Raw genomic sequence first — 20,643 nt, forward strand, 5'->3', positions numbered from 1 at the left:
AACACATGAGCACACATACACAAATAACGAACACTTTACAACAAAATAAATTTTATTGCTTTAAAATAACATTATTTCTTCAATAATTAGACAAGTCATTTCATATTAATAATAGATGATTGGGTTATTTTTAAACTTATAGATGATTCTAAATGGATTTTGATTCTAGTGAGAAAAGAGCCATCTTAGAAGTTTATTTTTAGAAACTGAGCATGGTCACCTAACATTTTAGTCAGGCACATGAATATATGGGTCATCTAGCTGATTCTTTCTCTTGAGATGAGATAAAATTCTGTTTTGCTCTCCTATGCTCCTACCTCTTTCCTTTTTTTTCCTTTTTTTTTTGTGCCAGTTCTGGGGCCAGTCAGGGCCTGGGCACTGTCCTTGAGCCTCTTTGTGCTCAAGGCTAGTATTCTACCATTTGAGCCACAATGCCACTTCTGGCATTTTCTGAGTAGTTTATTGGAAATAGGAGTATCACAGACTTTCCTGACCAAGCTGGCTTCAAACCGTCAGCCTCAGATCTCAACCTCCTGAGTAGCTAGGATTACAGGCATGAGCTACCATTACCCAGCCATTTGATGGATATTTAAAACCATCTATTTGTATTCTCATTCTCATTCTCACCATGCGTTCTTTCTTCTAGGCACTGATACATCTTCACTTGATAGGATACATTGGAGAACAGACTGCTTTACTAATAAAGGTACATTAAATGCTCTCATAGAATGTGCTTCAGCCAGTGTGCTTTGATTTTATATGAAAAAAAATCTGGTGAGGATAGGTCACATTAATTATGTAAAAAGCACAGCAGGGTGGTTATTTTATCTTGGGTAGCCTAGAGATGATGAGAAACTTTTCCCAAAGAACGGATCATTTCAGAGGCCTGCTTTTTTGCTCTTAGCCTTTAGATGAGACCTACGAAGGTGGTCTGGACAGTGAAGAGAATACTCGGGTTGGTGGGGCCAGTGTGTGTGTAGCCACCAGATGTGGATGAGGAGGGGGCCTTCCCCTCCGTTATTTCAGAAGCCTAGCCTAGATCCTGGCCCAGATTTGCCCATCTATGTCTTTCTCGGTTTTGTCATATGTGAGAGGAAGAACTAACAACCTTTTTGTTCCTTCTGAATCTCTCCACTTGTAGGGTTGGACAGAGATTTCACAGTGCAAAGCACTCTATCTGCTCTTTTCAGATGGTCCCTGAGGAGGAGCGCCTCACAGCCGCCATTGTCCTGGTAGTGTGGGTCTCAGCCTTGGCATCTTCCTTGATTGACAACATCCCATTCACTGCAACCATGGTGAGTGACATGCTCCTGGATGTTTGTGGGCCCAGCCTCAATATGCTTTTTCTTCCCTAAGGAAGCAGAGCGTGAAGCCTGCTCCTTTACCACCCTCAGAGGCTGAGGGGACAAAACATGGGCAGAGCCCAAGGCAGCTGGGCAGGAAGCACTGAGCACCCCGATGGTGGCCAGGAGCCCAGGGTCTGCTGCCAGGGTAGGCTGCACGCCCTGGCTGATTGGCTGTTTTGGGGTCAAGCTGATAGAGCTGTTGTCCCTTCCAGTAAACACAGTATTTTTTAAGAAAAAAAATAATGCAACAAGAGACAAACACTTTCATCTTTATTTCCTGCTAATTAAGAAACAACATAATCAGCCTGGACAAGTTTTTAAGTGTATGCATATATGGATGTTGACCCCTAGTCAACCCTAGAGGGTACACATCATAAGCTTTTCCTAGAACTGATGAGATCCATTCCTGGAGATCATGGTGATAAAAGTCACTTCTAACCAGGCACAGGTGGCTCATGCCTGCAACCCTAGCTATTCAGGAGGCTGAGTTCTAAAGATCTCAGTTTGAAGACAGCTTGTACAAGAAAGCCTGTGCTATTTCTTATTTCCAATTAACCAGCAAAAAGCCAGAAGTAGAGGTATAGCTCAAGTGGTAAAAGCCCTGAATTCAAGCCCCAGCATCAGCATATACAAAGTCTCTTCAAAATCAGTTGTATTTCTCTACGGAGTTACAAAATAATAGAAAATGAAAATGTGAAATAAATACCATTTATAACAGCAATAAAAAAAAGAGGTAGGTGCTAATGGTTTACATCTGTAATCCCAGCTACTTTGGAGGCTGAGATATTTGGAAAATGGAGGTTCAAGGATAGCTCTAGTACAAAAATCCACAAGACTATCTCCAAAATAACCAGAAAATAGTAGGGCTGGAGGCTGGACACCAGTGACTCACACCTGTAATCCTAGCTACCCAGGAGGCTGAATTCTGAGGATGGTGGTTTGAAGCCAGCCTATGTTGGAACATCTGTGAAACTCTTATTCCCAATTAACTACACAAAGCCAGAAGCAGATCCATGCCTCAAATAGTAGTGCTAACCTTGAACAAAAGAGTGAGAGGCCAAACCCTAGGACCCACACACAAAAGAAGCAGGACTGGAGGTGTGGCTCAAGTGGTAGGAGTTCCAGAGGAGTAAGCAAAACAAGCACACTTGAGTCAGTGAGTTGGAGCCCAGTAGAACTGCCCTTATGTGACTCTGTCTTAATCAACATGGTCAGCTTGTGTGCTGTTTATATGTTTAGAGGAAGCAGTGTGTTCAACTCTGGTGAGGCCACATGGCCTGGCCACAGGACCTAGGTTTTTGTAACAATATATTGTCTTCTCTTCCTGCTAGCCCTGAGTGTTCAGTTTGGAGAGACTTCAAGGTCTCCAGACCAAACTGGAAGTGTTGGAAATGTACACTGCTCAATTCTATGGATCCAACACGTATTGAAGGCCTGGTCTCCAGCGGGTGGTGCTGTTGAGAAGTGATTGAATTTGGAGGCCATTCACTACTTCAGCGGTTTTAATTCAGAGCTGGGCATGGTAGTTCATACTTGTAATCCCAGCTAACAGAGAAGCTGATATAGGAAGACTTAAATTTAAGACCAGATGAGGCAAAATAAAAGAAAAATCCAAATAGAGTGCCTGCCTAGGAATTACAAGGCCCTGAGTTCAAACCAAGTGCCACCAAATGAAATAAAACAAATCCTTAAAATGGCAGTGTAAATCTGGTGATGAGTTCATACTGAATGAATGGGCTACGAGGTCCCTGTGCAGGGTCGGTTTCGTTCCTGGCCCCTTCCGTTTTTGTGTTTGTTTCCTGGCTACAAGGAAGAGTGGAGCTTTCTTCTACCAGGCCTAAAGGAGAATTCATGAGACAAAATGGGTCTTTCCTACTTTGTTTCCTCAGGAATTGTTTTCACAGAGACGAAACATATTCCATTTTCTTCCTTTTTAAAATTACATTCTAAAACACACTTTATGTTTTCATTCCCTCCTCCCCCCACACAATTTTTTTGTATGTATACATATGTGTGTGAGTGCTGGTCCTGGGCCTGAGTGCTCTCCCTAAGCTTTTTTTTGCTCAAGGCTAGCACTCAACCACTTGAGCCATACTTCCATTTCCAGCTTTTTGTTGGTTAATTGGAGATAAGAGTCTCATGGATTTGTATGCCTAGTCTGGCTTTGAACTGCAGTCCTCAGATCTTAGCCTCCTAAGTAGCAAGGATTATAGGTGTGAGCCACCAATGCCTGGCTAGAATCTATATTTTATGGATTGGGTTTCCTGCATTTCAGCACAGCTTTTTATTCTTCGTTTTGTGATGGCATTGGGCACTGAAGAGTCATTATCTATATAACTTTCAAGCTACTGGATTTCTTTTATATAATGTAAAATTTCCATCTCTAAGCTTCTGCCTGATATAAGCCTTTTTCAATCCTTTATTTTCAGTCCTTTAAAAAATATCCCTTTTTAAGTTGCATTTTAAAAAGCAGCATGCAAATAGGTTTTGTAAAATTTCAAGCAGATAACCTTAGCGGGTAATGACTTTATTCTTACTCTTTTAGTGGGGCTCATTGTATTTGCAATCCACATAATGGTATCAGCATTTCAATCCATAACTAAACACAATGGGTTCATCCCTTGGTGAGGGCCAAGCCAATGAGCACAATCTGGACATAAAAGAGTATAGAAAGATTTATTACTTGTACAAATAAGGAGAACTCTGGGGATAAGTCCCTAAGCCATGTCTCCTTGAATAAAGAAGGCAAGGATATTTTATTAGTGAAACTCAGGCATATTCATATTGGAAAGACATGCTGCTGTCAAGGTAGAGGTGAACACATTTCTGAGCATGAGCAGTAGATATAATATGGCCAAAATGCTTTATGTACATGTGTGAAAATGGAACAGTGAAACTTGCTAGAAATTTCTTTGGGAAGGAGAGGAAGAGATGAGGGCGAATGATTGGAGGGGTCAAGGTATCTTGGGTGCATACATGGATGGACATTTCAAAAGGAAATTCCTTTGCTCCTGTGAGTGATGCAAATAAAAAATGGAAAATAAAAATAATGGTTTAAACATCAGAACATATGAAGAAATTTAGGTGGAGAAATTTAGCACTGTATTGAGACTATATGAGGAAAGTTTACTCCTGGTTAACCTGAGGACTGAATTAGAGTGACTCAGAGATTTTGGTTGGCTTCTTATGGTTTGAGGCTCTATCAGAAACAAAACAAATACAAAAACCTTGAAGGATAAAAGTAATCACTTAAAGGGACAGAAATAAGTTTCTAGTTTCTGTCTCAGGAGCCAGAGTTCATAAAATATGGAATTCTAGCAGGGTACTGGCGGCTCACGTCTGTCATCCTTGCCACACAGGAGGCTGAGATCTGAGGATTATGATTCCAAGCCAGCATAGACAGGAAAGTCTGGGAGACTATCTCCAACTTACCAGCCAAAACCCAGAAGTGGTAGAGTGCTGATCTTTAGTGAAAAAGTGAAGGGAGAGGTAGAGGCCTTCAGTTCAAGCTCCAGTACTGGTACAACAACAACAACAAAATAGAGTTCTGCAGACAGAAATAAACTGGAGATTTTTAGATTCCAGGCTCAAACTCCAGGAGTTCCACATGTCAGGGCCAGCCATGCATCCCTATGCACATGATGGAGGGGGGGGGGGATTGGGAGGGAAGGGGAGAGTTTTCCTTTTTTAATTTATATTTTTAAAATTTCTTTAAGTAGCTGTACAAAGGAGTTTAATTTGTCACCTTTCCATCATTCTCCCTGATCTCTCTTAACTTTACCCATCCCCTCAAATTTCCTTTTTATTTTTATTTTTTTAAATTTTATTTTTTTTTTAGGGTTCATTTCCCTAACATCACCTTATCTAACTTTTTCTGCTTGACTCAGACATATACTAGATCTTGCAAATAAGGAAAACCATGGGACCTATGTTTCTTTGGGCTTGGCTTACTTCACTTAATATAATTTTTTTCCAAGCCTTTCCATTTCCTAACAAATGGGGCAATGTCATTCTTTCTGATGGAGGCATAGAATTCCATTGTGTATATATACCACATCAAATTTCCTTTTTAAAAATCACATGGCAGAGGCATGCCACAAGAGGATAGCACTTTAGCTTATCTTCAGCCATTTTTAACAGATACGTATGTAAGTTTAGGTTTTATAGATAAAGAACTAGAGGCATGTGGAGAGAGATATGCACAGTGATTAAACCTTGCCAGTCACAGGTTTGTCTCCAGAGGTGTCTGGAGACATCATTAGCTTCCCTTCCCTTGAGGACAGCTTCCTTGTTGCCTAGTCGCTGTTGCCTGGTGAGTGGTCTGTCTTGAGCTTTTGGGTATTTTCTTCCTTTGGGAAAGTTTTGCCTTTTGCCACAAATTGATAAGAAAAAGGCATTGCCAATCTGAGGGGCGGTTTCCAGTGTGTCAGGAGATCCTATTAGTGACCCTTCCTGGCCCACGGTGATTACAGAGTGACTGACTGCTTGAGAGAATGGCTCAGTTAAAAAATACAGATGCAGGGGCTGGGAAGGTGGCTCAGTGGTAGAGTGCTTGCCTTGCATGCCTGAGGCCCTGGGTTCGATTCCTCAGCACCACATAAGCAAAAAGAAAAAAGCCGGAAGTGGCTCTGTGGCTCAAGTGGTGGAGCGCTAGCCTTGAGCTGAAGAGCTGAGGGACAGAGCCCAGGCCCAGAGTTCAGGCCCCACGACCTGACCCCCCCCCAAAAAAAAAAACAACAAAAAAATACAGATGCAATATGAGGAGGAGGGGTCTGGGATATTTTTATCCTGCTCTCTATCAGAAGTGGGCCCAGCAAAAGCAGATGATGATGAGGAGGAGGAGGAGGACGATGATGATTTTGTGACCAGTCTGGGGCTTGAACTCAGGGCCTAGATGCTTTTCTTTTTCTTTTTTTTTTTTTCTCAAGGCTAGTGCTCTACCACTTGAGCCTTCCACTTCCAGTTTTTTGGTGGTTAATCAAAGATAAGAGTCTCACAGACTTTCCTGCTGGTTTTGAACTTCGATCCTCAGATCTCAGCTTCCCGAGTAGCTAGGATTACAAGTGTGAGCCATTAGTGTCCACCTTCAAAAGCAGCTTTTTAAGGAACTTTACAGGAGTGGGTTCAAAGCCCGCCAAAATGCAGAGCATTGTGTGTCTTTTTGTACCAGCAGTATTCTACATGTACCCCCACCAAGGAGTTCACTAAACTTAATGGGAAGAGATGTCAGCCGCTGAGCTCTGGGAGCTCCATCAGTTTAGGTATGTCTTCATTTACTAGGATCAGGCTGACACAAAGAAGATATTTAGCAACTGGATTTAGAGGACTCTGAAACCACGGAGAACAAATTCCACCTATCAGAGGGGCCTATCTGTTAGGCAGGAAACCTAAATCACTTCCCAAAGTCCCATTTGTGTCACTCTGTCTGTTAGAGGCCAGAACTAGTAGATTCTGGATTAACCCAAATTAACACTGGGTACCTGTGTTAATGGCCCAGGAACAGTACCCCAAAAATAAAGATAAAAAAGTGAATTGACTGTACCAGTTTACTTTTTCTAAAGGAATCCCTCACCCTCCCAGCCAGTCTGTGGCTGAGGCAGTTGGACATTCCAGGGTTTCCCTGTTCCCTCGGAGTCATAGGCACCATTCCTGCCAGACCTCCGGCCATCTGAAACACGCCCTCACCTGCCATCTCTAGCATGGTATTGGGGTCTCCTGTGCCTTTACTCATATTGTCTTTGTGACTAGTGACGGCTCTTCCTCTTGACCTCCTTTCCTGTGCTGGTGTTGTGGAAAATACTCTGGGAAGAAGCAAGGGGGCACTTGGAGAGTTGGAGAACTCAGGGTTATTAGGCTGGTGGGCCCAGGGGAGGTCCTACTCCAAAGCCTGAGTCCCAACTAACAGGAGTACATCCTTTTTTTTCCCCCTGGTCTTGGGCTTGAACTCAGGGCCTGGTTGCTGTCCTTAAGCCTCTTTATGCTCAAGGCTAGTGCTCTACTACTTGAGCCATAGCACCACTTCTGGCTTTCTCTGAGTAGTTCATTGGAGATAAGAGTCTCATGGACATTCCAGCCTGGGCTGGCTTCGAACTGTGATCCTCAGATCTCAGCCTCCTGCGTAGTTTAAGATTACAGGTGTGAGCTGCCTGTGCCTGGCTAAAATCCTTTTATAGTTCTGGGTAGAGCAGAGGTGTTTGCGTTTCGGCTTACCCCAATGGTTTCTAGTCAAGCTGCTTCTATCCATAGCAGGCTTGCCAGTTCTGATAGTGGTAGGTTTTCCTTATCACTGGGAGCCAGTCTTGCAACAGACATACTGGCATGTTGCGCTGGTGGTTGCTCTTCTGGGTCTGCCATAGAGTAGGATAGTCACTGGTCCTAGAGGTCATCAGGTACTGGGTGATTGTGCTCTGGGAGCTGCTGTATGCACTGGTTCATGGTGCACACTCATAAAGCTTTGGGGACAGGGTGGTGGTTTGAAACCATCAGTGCTAGCGCTATGTCTACATCAGCTCTTGTCCCCCTTGATTATTTGTAATGAGCTGGGGTTCATCATCATCTTCCTTTCTCATTGCCCACCCTGTGCATGTAGGAAGTCCCTCCCAGTCCTCCAATTGGGTGGTGTAGCTCCTCATAATAAATCCACATGTAGAGTGCTGTCTCCCCCTGGTTCTGGCCTCTAGCAGATACAGTGACAAAAATGGGTCTTGGGGAGGTGATTTAGGTTTCCTGCCTACAGAGCAGCCCCTCTGATTGGTAGAACTTGGATCTGTGGTTTCAGAGCCTTCTAAGCGCACAGAAACATGCACAGAGACTTAGAAAGAGACAGAGTTGGCGAATAAACTCACTTATTTCCAATAATTGAAAGCTGCAGCAAATGTGCATTCAGGGGGAGCTGGTGGGAGACCAGGACTGAGGTCTAATGAAGGGGTGCAGATTCTGCTTGGAGGGGTATTTCACTAGAAAGACATGGGAGTGTAATTCTGTTATTGCAGGGTGTGATTTGAAAGAGACAAAACAAAGCCTGTTTTTACCTTGGCAGTGCTGGGTCTCCAGAGTGTGTGTATATTCAAAATGGCAACAAGGCACCACAAGCAGTTATTGGAAGCTCACAATTATTTGTAGCATTTCTCTTCCTCCAGGGGTCATGGAGAAATACTAGATAATTTAAGGACTTCCAGAGAGTTGGTGCGTAACTGATAGGATCCTGTGAGACAAGGAAGCTCCCTGGGAACCTTTGCATGTGCAAATGTTCATCTCTTCTTGGCTTGGGATAGAGGAAAACCCATAATGCCTGGCAATGGGAGGCACTGAGAACTTAGAGCTGTGGGTCTCCATTTATTGCTTTTCATGCCATGTTCAGAATACAAAGAACCATACTTTAGATAGGTTTATTTCTCCATGTGAGCTACACAATACGTCAGTGAACTTTCTGACTGGAGCAGGGCCATGGGAGTTTGGGGGGATTGGATTTTGTGTTAGTTGTATAAGTACTGTGATCAAATCCCTGACAGAAATAACTTAAGGGAGGGAAGATGTGGGTTCACTGTTCCAGAGGATTGGGGACATCATAGCAGGCAGGATGTGAGGGAGGAAAGCAGCTCACATCATGCCATCCCAGAAGCAGAGGGAAAGAGATCCAGGAAGAGGCCAGAGCAAGATACAGGACCCCAGGACACACGCAGTGACTCCAACTAGACTCTATCCTCCTACCCTGCCCACAATGCCATCGTACTGGGAATCCATCAAGTGATTAATCCAGTCTTTAGGTCAGAGTACCAAGATCTAATTATATCTGGAAATGCTCTCTGAGACACACCGGAGGTGTGCTTTACTCATCCCCTAGGAATCTCTCAATCCAATCAAGTAGACAATGAAGATTAGCCATCACAGGTTTGCTATTTTAGGTTTTCCTAAAGGCCTTCTCTGATGTGGATGTCCTTTATCTTTAATGGTGACATATTAAACAACACTTTACACTAGTGAATTGATTTAATATTGTCTTGTCAATATTTAGTGCAATCAGAACAGACACAGAGATTCATTTTTACCCCTGTGCCAGTACCTGGGTTTGAACTTAGGGCCTCATGCTCTTGCTTAGCTTTTCCATTTAAGGCTGGAGCTTTCCCACTTGAGCCATGCTGTCACTTCTGGCCTTTTGCTGGTTGTGAGAAAAGTTGTTTGCTTTCTTTCTATAAACCTTGAGAGAATTGTTTTTCTGAAGGGATCTTGCTTTGGCCAGATGGCTTGGCCTTATTAATTACATTGTAGTCACATACATCCTTTTCCTGAATACTTTAATTAAGACATCCTGTTAGAAGCTCCTTGAGTTTTAGTTATATCCTGCTTATTAAGCCACATCCTTTTGCAGATTGTGAATCTGACCTCAGCCAATGTGAGCAGAGGGGTGGGCCCTGCTGGGCTAGAGATAAAAAGGGAGCAGCCTACTTGCTCTCTGTGCTTGCTTGCCATATTTTTGGCCTATGATGCACATTCTGAAGATGTAAACTTTGCCTTGCCAAGTTCCTTTCCAGTTGATGTCTTTATTCCTACATGATACCTCAACATCCTGAGCAATTTCCAACATGGTTAATTGGAGATAAGAGTCTCATTGATTTTTCTGCCTGGGTTGGCTTTGAACTTCAATCCTCAGATATCAGCCTTCTGAGTATCAAGGATTATAGACATGAGAACTGGCACCCAGCTAAGACTTGGAGATTTTAAAGCAGGTCATTTGAAGCCCTCTGGACCTTTGTGTGTGCCAGTGTTAATCTCTCATTTACATGGGACAGAGAGAAGCCCATAGGACCTGGCCATGGGATGGACCGAGGACTTGGGGCAATGGCTCTCCATTAATTGGTGTAGAAATACTTCAATATTATAAACACATTTCCAAAGCTGGACACCGATGGCTCACAACTGTAATCCTAACTACTTAGGAGGCTGAGATCTGAGGGTCAGGATTCAAAGCCAGCTTGTGCAGGAAAGTCTATGAGACTCTTATCTCTAACAGCAAAAAGCCAGAAGTGGAGGTATGGCTCAAGTGGTAGAGCACCAGCCTTGGGAGAAAAGCTAGTTGGCAGCTCCAGGCCCTGAGTTCAAGCCCCAGTACTGGCATAAACAAAACAAAACAAAATCCTACATTTCTGGGCATGGAAATCCCTTCCCATCCATCCTTCTATTTCCAGTTGTTGACAGGTAGCTATGAGACTCTGAGCTTTGCATCTTTGACATTGTTTCTAGGCCTCTCCTGCAAGGCCAGAAGAGTGCACTGGAAATATAAATTACACTGATTCCTAAGGACAGAATTATATGACAGAATCCAAGACACAATCCAATCCTTGAAACTAAGCTTTCTACTATATTGACTTGAGCAGAAAGACTGTCAGACAGTTTTCATGTTAAAATGTTATTATCCTGGGTCCTGCATATTGAATTCACAGAGTAGTAATTTATGTACATAATTTCATGAGTTTCCTTCAACTGATTTCTTGGATATGCATCATTATCTGTACAAGGTTGCTCACTTTCTCTGTGGTAGTCATTTTTCAAGGCTGTCTTGTTTTTATTTACCTTCGGTTCCTAGGTTTCCTTCTAAGCCCCATAAGGAGTTATTAGGGAGGATAGTTGTTGGCTGTAATGCCTGACGGGGAAAATACCCAATACCCTTTCAGAGGTGGTAAAAGTCAAAAGCACTTCTCTACAGCCATTGCTTTTTGCTTTTCTACTTTATACCAGTCTTGTTCTAACTCATCCTTTTACAAAACGTTCAGTAGAGAGCTGAGGCAGGCCCATTGGACTGCAATTAGGTTAAATAGCAGGCACGGCTATAGGAATTTACAGCTCAATTTTTGCAGAGGGCAGATCTGGTATTGAATCTGAAGCATGTCATTATGGGAACTAAAGAACAGAGCTCAACAAACAGATTGTGAGTAGTACACATTAGATACTTCCTCCATTAGCTTGATACTGACTCCATTACTGTTCATCTATGTAGGTTGTAGGTTTACCCCAAGGAGTAGGGTGTGCAGAGAATGCCTTCTGGTGGGGGAGAGTGGGCTTGGAGTGTCCTGCACTTTCTTGGGTCCACAGATAAACCAGCATATTGCCAGCTTCCAGCCCCATGGCATCTCCCCGAGACCAAAGGAGACACATTGAGGAGACCAGTAGTCTCCTCAGAAGAGTAATCACGGTGCATGCCAAAGACACAACACTCCAAACCATCGACTATAACACCCCTGTCTGTGACAAGCATGGCACATGTTTTTAATACACATTTCTTAGAGAAATGTCACAGTTACTGTAGCTTTCTCTGGTGACTGAAATGTAAAAATTCTCTGTAAGAAAAGGTTCACCATCAGATGTTTGCATGTCTCACTGGAGTATATTTCCTGGTGAAGAATTGGTTAACTACCATGAGTGCCAGGAGGTTGGAGGTGACTAGCAGGGAATAGGGGTGAGAAGCAGGTTAGCCCAGGTTTTCCAGTTCCAAATCAGAGAACTGTTTTTATGTTTCTACCTTGTTCCTTGTGAGAATCTGGTACCTGAGATGACAGAATTAACTCAGCTGTCCTATACATAAATAAAGCTAGCATGAGACTGAGGGTGTTTCATGAATTCTGATCGGATCATTTTATCCCAGGTGTGGGTCTTCTGTGTCTCTTCTCATTCAAGATTCCCAAGGGAGAATCAGTTGTTCATGTGGCTGGAATCACACACACACACACACACACACACACACACACACACACACACACACACACACACACACACACACACACACACACACACACACACACACACACACACACACACACACACACACACACACACACACACACCACACACACACACACACACACACTCATTTTTTTCTCTCTCTCTGCTTGCCTGCTTCCTTCCTTCCTTCCTTCCTTTCCTTCCTTCCTGCCATCCTGGAGCTTGAATTCAGGGCCTGGGCACCATCCCTATGCTTTTTGGATCAAGGCTAACACTCTACCATTTGAGCTACAGCTCCACTGCAGGCTTCTTTAGTAATTTACTGGAGATGAGTTTTTCAGAATTTTTTTACTCCTAACTGCAATCCTCAGATCTCAGCCTCCTGAGTAGCTAGGATTACATGCATGTGCCATGAGCACCCAGACAGACTCAAGCCTTCCTTCTGTGCATCTTGTGTTCCTTACAGTCTAGCCACTGAAAATGCACTTTGTGTTTTGTGAGCTGAGCGCACTGTGTGCAGCTCATTGAGTCAGGGTGTCAGTGTCCCTTTCATCCACAGATTCCTGTGCTTCTGAGCCTGAGTGAAGACCCTGAGATCAGCCTGCCTACACTGCCAGTCATGTACGCTCTGGTCCTTGGCGCCTGCCTGGGAGGTAAGTAGGAGTCTACTGCATTCCATGCCATCGTTCAGATCAAAGCAACAGTTAAGTGTATAGAAGAAAACTCAAGTTAAGAGTCTTGATGACTTTCTGAAGGAAAACACATCACCAGGTTTGGAACTGTGTCAGAGCTACTCAGCTGCTCTGTGAAGCCTGTCACTTCTCATCCTGCAGAACTGCAGGATGACCCATGGCCTGAGGATGGATGGATACTCCCGACATCCCAAAGCCAGTGTGCACCTGCTGTGCACCCGTGTGCACTGCAGGGCTGCAGCTCGCAGATCGGAAACAGCCACAGAGACAGCTCTCTTTCATTTTCTCCCTCTCTCTTATTCCTTCTTTAAGCAGTGCTTAAGAAGTAAAACTTTCACCTAAATTTAGGGGGAAAGGTGAAAGATGGTGGTGGTGGTAGTGGCGGTGTATGTGGAAAAGATGTATTTCAAGGAAGCTTCAAAGTGAATTAGAGTTTCAGTTGACACTGATCTCTGGTGACCAGGCACCAGGGTGTTGAATGTGTTTGTCATGAAAGGAGCAGAGAGAGTCCTCCTTGTATTTGGGAAAACTAATCACTTGTGGGCATGCAGGAGGATTGGGAAGACTCTTAGATAAACACACCAGATACAGCTTATGTTTTAATTATTTATATCCAGGCATGCTTAGATAATCCAGCTTTCTTTGTTCTTGGACTGATCTCAGACTTTTAAATCAATAACTTTCTGGTTAGTTTATCTCTTTATTTGGAAGGGAGATTAATGTTATCCAGTGAAGTTTTTGAAATTTCAAGAGACAATGAATTCATCTACTTCAGTGAAGCCCAAAGTACTACCAAGGGTATAAAACTGTGAGAATTGCTCCCATAGAAGAAACAGTTCCAGGAAAAAAACGTAACCTTTATTCATGCTTCCATTTAACACTGGCAGGTTACAGGGACAGACTACAGAGATGTGTGGAAATTCTTCATCCCTTTCTGTGGGATTTTGTTCATTTAAGCTTATGAAGAAGTACTTACACAATAACTTCACATTGTATCAGAAAATTGTTCCTTATTTTTGTAAAAGGATTGTTCTGAGTGCTTTATCTTGTCTTTTGCATCCTGAGCTCTGAAACACTCGTCAGCTTTCCCAGAATTTGGCAGAAAAAAATCAGACCTGTGGCTGTAGACAGCAAGAGGGGATTTCCTAGATGCTAGGATGAACACAGGAGTTGCTTGTGACAGAAAGAACCAGTATGTACCTATTTGTTGGCTTGTATCTCATTTTGGGGAGGAGTAGAGCACTCAGAAAAGTGTTTTAAGGCCCCCAAGTTCTGAGTGCTCGATCTTGTCATTTGCATCCTGAGCTGCCAAACACTCGGCAGATCTCCCAGAATTTGGCAGAAAAAAAAATCGGACCTGTGGCTATAGACAGCGAGAGGGGCGTTCCTAGATACTAGGTAAACACAGGAGCTGCTTGTTACAGAAAGCTGTATGTTTCTTTCCATTGGCTTGTCTGTCCTTTTGGGAAGGAGGAGAACACTCAGAACTTGGGGGCCTTAGAACATTTGTTTTAAGGCCTCCATGTTCTGAGTATGCTATCTTGTCTTTTGTATCCTGAACTCCTAGAAATCAGTGGGGAAAAAAAATCAGACTTTTTCCTGTAGACTGCGAGAGGGGCTTTCCTAGATGGCAGGATGAACACAGGAGCTGCTTTTGACAGAAAGAAGCTGTATATTGCTCTTTGTTGGCTTGTCTGTCCTTTTGGGAAGGAGTAGAGCACTCAGAACTTGGGGGCCTTAAAACATTTCTTTAAGGCCCCCAAATGAGTGCTCTATCTTGTCATTTGCATTCTGAGCTCCCAAATATTGGTCAGCTCTCCTAGAATTTTGGGGGAAGGGCTGGGAAGGTGGCTCAGTGGTAGAGCGCTTGCCTTGCAGCATGAGGCCCTGGGTTCGATTCCTCAGCACCACAAAAGCAAAAAAATAGCTGGAAGTGGTGCTGTGGCTCAAGTGGTAGAGCACTAACCTTGAGCTGAAGAGCTGAGGGACAGCGCCCAGGCCCAGAGTTCAGGCCCCATGACTAGACCCAAAACAAAAAACAAAACAAAACAAAACAGAATTTTGGGGGAAAATCAAACCTCTCTTTGTAAACAGTGATTGACGCAGGGACATCCTTAGATTCCAGAATGAACAGAGGTGCTGCTTGTAACAGAGAAAAGGTATATATTTCCCTATGTTGGCTTCACTGTCCTTTTGGGAATGAGTCTCTATTTTGTCATTTTCAACTTGAGCTCTAAAATACTCTTTAGTTTTACAAGAATTCAGGGGGAAAATTAGATGTGTAGATGTGGATAGTGAACAGAGAGGGACAGCCCTTGATGCTTGGATGCACAAAGGAGCTGCTTTTGACAGAAATAAGCTGTATATTTCTCTTCGTTGGCCTTTTTGTCCTTCTGGTAATGAGTAGAGCACCTAGAACTTGGAGGCCTTTACATACTTGAAGGTTCCCAAGTTCTGAGTGCTCTGTCTTGTCATTTGCATCCTGAGCTCCAAAACACTCTTTGGTTTTCCATGAATTTGAGGGAAAAATCAGATGTGTGGTGTGGACAATGATTTACACAGGAGCTGCTTCTGACAGGAAGAAGCAATATATTCATTTTGTTGGCTTGTGTGGCCTTTTGGGAATGAGTAGAACACTCAGAACTTGTGGGCCTTCAAACAAATGTTTTAAATAAATGTATGTTTGAACATAGCATAGAAAGAATCTCCAGTCTGGCTGGCTACAGGTGGCTCTCGCCTGTATTCCTAACTACTAAGGAGGCTGAGATCTTGGTATCATGGTTTGATTGTGGCAATCATGGGTAGGAAGGTCCATGAGACTCTGATCTCCAATTAACTATCTCTCAAAAAAAAAACAAAACGGAAACAGTTCTGGCTCAAGTTGTTGAGTGTGCTGGCCTTGGGCACAAAAGCTCAGGGACAGCACCCTTGTGTTGAATTCAAGCCCCAAGAATGGCGCACACACAAAACATTTAGAATCTCCAGTCTAACTTCCTATGTCACCCAATGCAAGTTGGATTAAACAGTCCATGCTTGGTACCAGTGAAGACTGATCAGTTCCCAATACTGCTCTATTGCTCTATTTTTTTTTGAAAAAATAAAAACTAAGGTAAGAACATGCCTTAAACAAATTTGTCTCAACCTGAGTTTTCTGGAGAATAGAAAGTAGGAGAAAGTTTCTATGCTGAAGCTTTTCTCAGTGGCTTTGATCCTGGGGCAGAAAGACTGAGTGGGGAAGAATTGATGAGAGACCAAGGAAATATGAAGAACACAGATAAGAAATATAAAGAACATAGAGACAGACAACAACAGTGGTACTCATTAGACACTATGATGAAAATAAACTATACAACTTGTGGGTGGGGATGGGAGGGAAAAGGTGTGAGAGAGCAAAGGAAGAGGTGACATTGTTCCAAAAGAAACATACTCTCTTTTTTTTGTTGTTGGTTGTGGGGCTTGAACTCTAGGCTTGGGGTTGTCCCTCAGCTCTTCAGCTCAAGGCTGGTGCTCTACCACTTGAGCTACAGTATCACTTCCATTTTCTGGTGGTTTATTGGAGATTAGGGTCTCATGGACTTTTCTGCCTGGGCTGGCTTTGAACCTCAATCCTCAGATCTCAGCCTCCTAAGTAGCTAGGATTACAGGTGTGAGCCATCTGTGCCCAGTAAACATACTATTTACCTGACCTATGTAACTGTAACTCCTCTATATGTCACCTTCATAATAACAGTAAAAACATTTTTTTAACATAACAGCCAGGTGCAGATGGCTCACACCTGTAATCCTAGTTACATAGGAAGCTGAGATCTGAGGCTTGCAGTTTAAAGCTGGCCTGGGCCCTAAAGTCAGTGAGACCCTTAGCTCTAAGTAGCCACTCAAAAACTGAAACTGGCACTGTGGCTCAAAGTGGTAGAACTGTAGCCTTGAGGGAAAAGAGAGCATAGGGACAATGCCCAGCCCCTGAGCTCAAGCCCCACGACTGACAAAAAATAGAAAAAAAGAAAAAGAAACACGACGACAACTTCTGTGCTGTGGTTATCTGCAAGTGATGAGCAATCCAAGCAGCATGTAGCTGCATTAAAACCTGTGGCTTTTTGTAAGCCTTATTCATATCAAGGACAGGTGGCTCTTCCACTTGCCAAGGAGAATGCCACCGCATTGACTGAAAAATACCGCTGCACAGTGAGCACAACCTGTGTAATTCAACTTGCATTGACAAGGGATTCTTTGTAGGCAATGTTCATCAAAACTAGGGTAGGGAATGATCTTTGAAAGTATTCTCATTCGGTCTCTAGATCCAGATATTCCACCACAGATATTCCACCACAGACAGACAGACAGACAGCACCTGCTTACATGCACCCACTCTTCCGGTCTGCACTTCTGGAATGGAAATAGCGGAGGAGGCTTAACCTGGAGTAACAATAACTGAGACCTTTTCCTCCCTACCTCAAGAAATCCATGCCACTCAGGGTGCCACTAAAACCCTGCCTTCATTATACAACTACAAGTAGTCTCTTATTTTCAATGGTTTGGCTTAACAATTTTTTTGACCTTACACTGGAGTGAAAGTAATGCACATTAACAATTTTTTTGACCTTACACTGGAGTGAAAGTAATGCACATTGAGTGGAAACCACACTTTATGTTGTGTTTTGCTTTTCGCCTGTGCTGGTAATGTGTGACCACATCCTGTTTCTTCTCTTTCTCCTGTCTTCTTTCCAGTTAGCCATGCAATCAGGAGGGCAACAATGGAAACTTAACAATGCACTATGTTGCTAAGCTAAGCTGTTTGGAATTATGTAGGTTCAGTGCCTTTATGACTTATTTCAACTTTTAATAGGTTTTTTGGGGTGTAGCCAGCAGAGGCTTTATGGCTTTCTGAGATTGCTAGTGTGGGTAGGTGGCTAAGTTTTTAACAAAGCAATCACTTTGGTGTGGTACCTGTGATCATCCGATTAAGGAGTTGGAAGTGTTCCAAACATTGCAGAACGGAAGAGATCCTACCACTTAGCTAATCTAGAACTTTATTTTATTTTAAAACTTTGATTCCAGGTAATGGAATGCTGATTGGAGCATCTGCAAACATCGTTTGTCTGGGATTGCAGAGCAGCACGGGTATGGATTTCTTGCATGGAATTGTTCAAGTACTTTTATATTTAAAATTTCAGATTTTAGATTTTAAAAGAATATCCTTCTCACAAATTCTTAAGGTTACCTAATTAAAAAATTACCCATACTGCTGGGCACCATGACTCACACCTGTAAGTTGAAGGTTGAAATCTGAGGACTGTAGTTCAAAGGCAGACAACTCCATGAGACTCTTATTTCCAGTTAACCACAAAAAAAGCAGACAATGGAGCTGTGGCTCAAGTAGTAGAATGCAACCTTTAGCTAAAAAATAAAAAGCTCAGAGACAGTGCCAAGGCTCTGAGTTCAAGCCACAGGACTGTTACACACACATACACACACACACACACACACACACACACACACAGAGTACTGATGTTAAAACCTAGGATTTTCAGGTTGGGTGTGGTTAGCAGAGAAACAAAACACACTAAACATTTGTCACTGGGATTTTCTCTATCACTCAGAGGCTGATTCAGATATCCTGGATAATTCAGAGTAAGTTGGAGACCAGGCAATGGTTTTGGGCTTGTTGGGTATTATACATTGCTGTCATCTTAAAAATCCTGATGGTTTTCTCCCTTGCCTGACATTCAAATGATTGCGTAACATGAATCTGACACCCTTTAACCAGGGTACAGACAGAGAAGCCCTTGCTATGAGGAATCCCAGGACAGTACTAAAGAGTGAGGCCGGTCATGCTGAGGGCACCCTGAAAGCAGGCAGTCCCTGTGTCAGGAGGACCACACAGCCATGAGGCCCAGGCACTGGGGCAGCACAGCTGGCTCCTGTGAAGGAGAACCTGCTGTGAAGAAGCCAGGTCTACTCTGGGGTCTTGATGGTCCATATGCATGTGTTTGCATGACACAATGGCATTTTTCAAGCAGGTGAAGGAGGCCAGTGGTCTTATAAAACGTTACTGTCCAAATGGACTTCAGTCATTCAGTGTTGAGTCCCATGGATCTGCAGGTGAGTGTATGTAGTACAGTGAAGGGTTTCAGCCAGCCCTGATGGGAAGTCTTGGCATCTCAGCTTTGGCTAAGTGGCAAAGCTCATGGAGGGAGAGACCCTGGCTCCAGGCACTTGTTTTTCTGCAAGGTGTTACTTGTCTGGGTCTGTCCTTGGGGAAGAACTTTGACCATCCCATCCAGATGAAGGCTATGAGCAATGTATAAGCCTGTTTTCTGCTACTATAACACAATATAATAAAATACCTAAGACCAGATCATTTGTATAAAAGAGAGGCTAATCTGGCTCACAGTTGTGGAGATTAAAAAGTCCAACCTTTTGACACTGGGCTTCTGTTTGGCATTGGTGGGGGCCTTCCCGCTACATCAGAATACAGCAAAGGTGAGGTGTTAGTGTCAGACAGAGTTCACTTTTATGATGAAGCTACTCCTTCCACAGTCCATTAACTCCTTAATCTATTTATGGAAATCTCACCACCCAGTCATCTCCCAGTGGTCTCAGCTTTAGTGATCTTTGGCATGTGAATTTGAGGATTAAGTCTTCAATATATGAATTTTGAGAAAAATTAAAATATAGCAAGTTGTCTTTCTCGATATAATAGAATGCTGACTTTGGGCAGCTTGATTGTATTGGTCATTCATGAAAAACTGGTTTTGGCAGTTTGGCTGAGATATGAGTTCCAGTGCACTCTTGGGAAGCATGGCTATGGGAAGAAGGCGCTGGGCTGGAAATGAATGCATGGGGAAACACTGAATGTGCACCTCCATGGGACTCTGGGCACATGGCTGGTCCTGCTGCTAAGGGACAAGGTACTAAATCCACTACTCCACGTAGTCTCCCTTTGCCTCTGCTGAGAAGAGGAGCAATCTCACCCCCCACTAATTGGCTTAATGATCACAGCATTTACTCTAACAGTGATGGCAGCGGCCAGAGGACAGCCTACCTCACCCTGTCTTAGCATCTCTGCTGTATGGTTGCCAAGGGGCCCCACCACAGCCCAGAGACGGGTACAGAGATGAGCACCTTGTGCATGGTGGCAGCAGCGGGCACCCTCTTGGGGTGCTATGCCACTTCCCCTTCACTTGGGGCTCCCGCAGCAGCCCCCCTCATTCGGCTTCATTTCATCAGAGCTAGAAGGCTCTCTGGACCACCCTGGTCTCTTCTGCTTTGGTTGACCAAGAACATGATGTGCCAGCTTCTCTACTTCTTCTCTTCTTTCAGAGAGCAGGAAGACCTCATGGCCATCTTGTCATACTGACTGGTCTCACATAGAGTCATGAGAGGCCAGCTATTAGTTAATATCGTGAAAACAAGAGAGTTATTGAGGTAATGATGTGTGCAGTTTGTCCTTCTCTCTAGTATTAATTGATAATTCTGCAATTGGAACTCAGGGCCTGGCACTTGCTGAGCAAGTGTGCTACCACTTGAACCATGCCTTCACCCCCCCCCCCCCCGGTGTCACTTAAATATTCACTGCTAACTGAAAAGGTTTGTTTCATGCTATGTGGAACACATAAGTTGCCTGTGGTGCTGCCTCAGTGGGTTGACATGTATAAATTGAGTTATTCACATAAAAATTTGGTGTGCAGGATCTGTAGCATGTGTGTACATGTGTGGCATATCTATAACACCATGTGCCATGTAGTATTATGTGTTATGGCTATAATGTGTAGTTAATATGTATGGTGTGTGGAGTGCAAATGTAATATGTATACACCTGTGTATTATGTGTAGTGTCTGATGTAGTTTTCAGGTAGCATATATAGCATGTGTCGTGTGTGTGTGTGTGT

At 43.5% G+C, this 20,643-nt stretch overlaps 1 protein-coding gene across 1 annotated transcript in view; it reads left to right on the forward strand.

Moving 5' to 3' along the window:
- Positions 1 to 655: 655 nt before the first annotated feature.
- Positions 656 to 20,643, forward strand: part of Oca2 (OCA2 melanosomal transmembrane protein) — a 47,182-nt gene continuing 27,194 nt past the window's right edge. Inside the window, exons 1-4 of the mRNA XM_070043382.1 lie at positions 656 to 706; positions 1,142 to 1,295; positions 12,622 to 12,715; positions 17,810 to 17,872. Coding sequence (XP_069899483.1) covers positions 1,191 to 1,295; positions 12,622 to 12,715; positions 17,810 to 17,872 — 262 coding nt within the window. The 5' untranslated portion in view covers positions 656 to 706; positions 1,142 to 1,190. The remainder of the gene's footprint in view (positions 707 to 1,141; positions 1,296 to 12,621; positions 12,716 to 17,809; positions 17,873 to 20,643) is intronic.

Source organism: Dipodomys merriami, unplaced genomic scaffold (assembly GCF_024711535.1).
Source record: "Dipodomys merriami isolate MVZ:Mamm:240054 unplaced genomic scaffold, mDipMer1.0.p SCAF_33, whole genome shotgun sequence".
Taxonomy (NCBI): Eukaryota; Metazoa; Chordata; class Mammalia; order Rodentia; family Heteromyidae; genus Dipodomys; species Dipodomys merriami.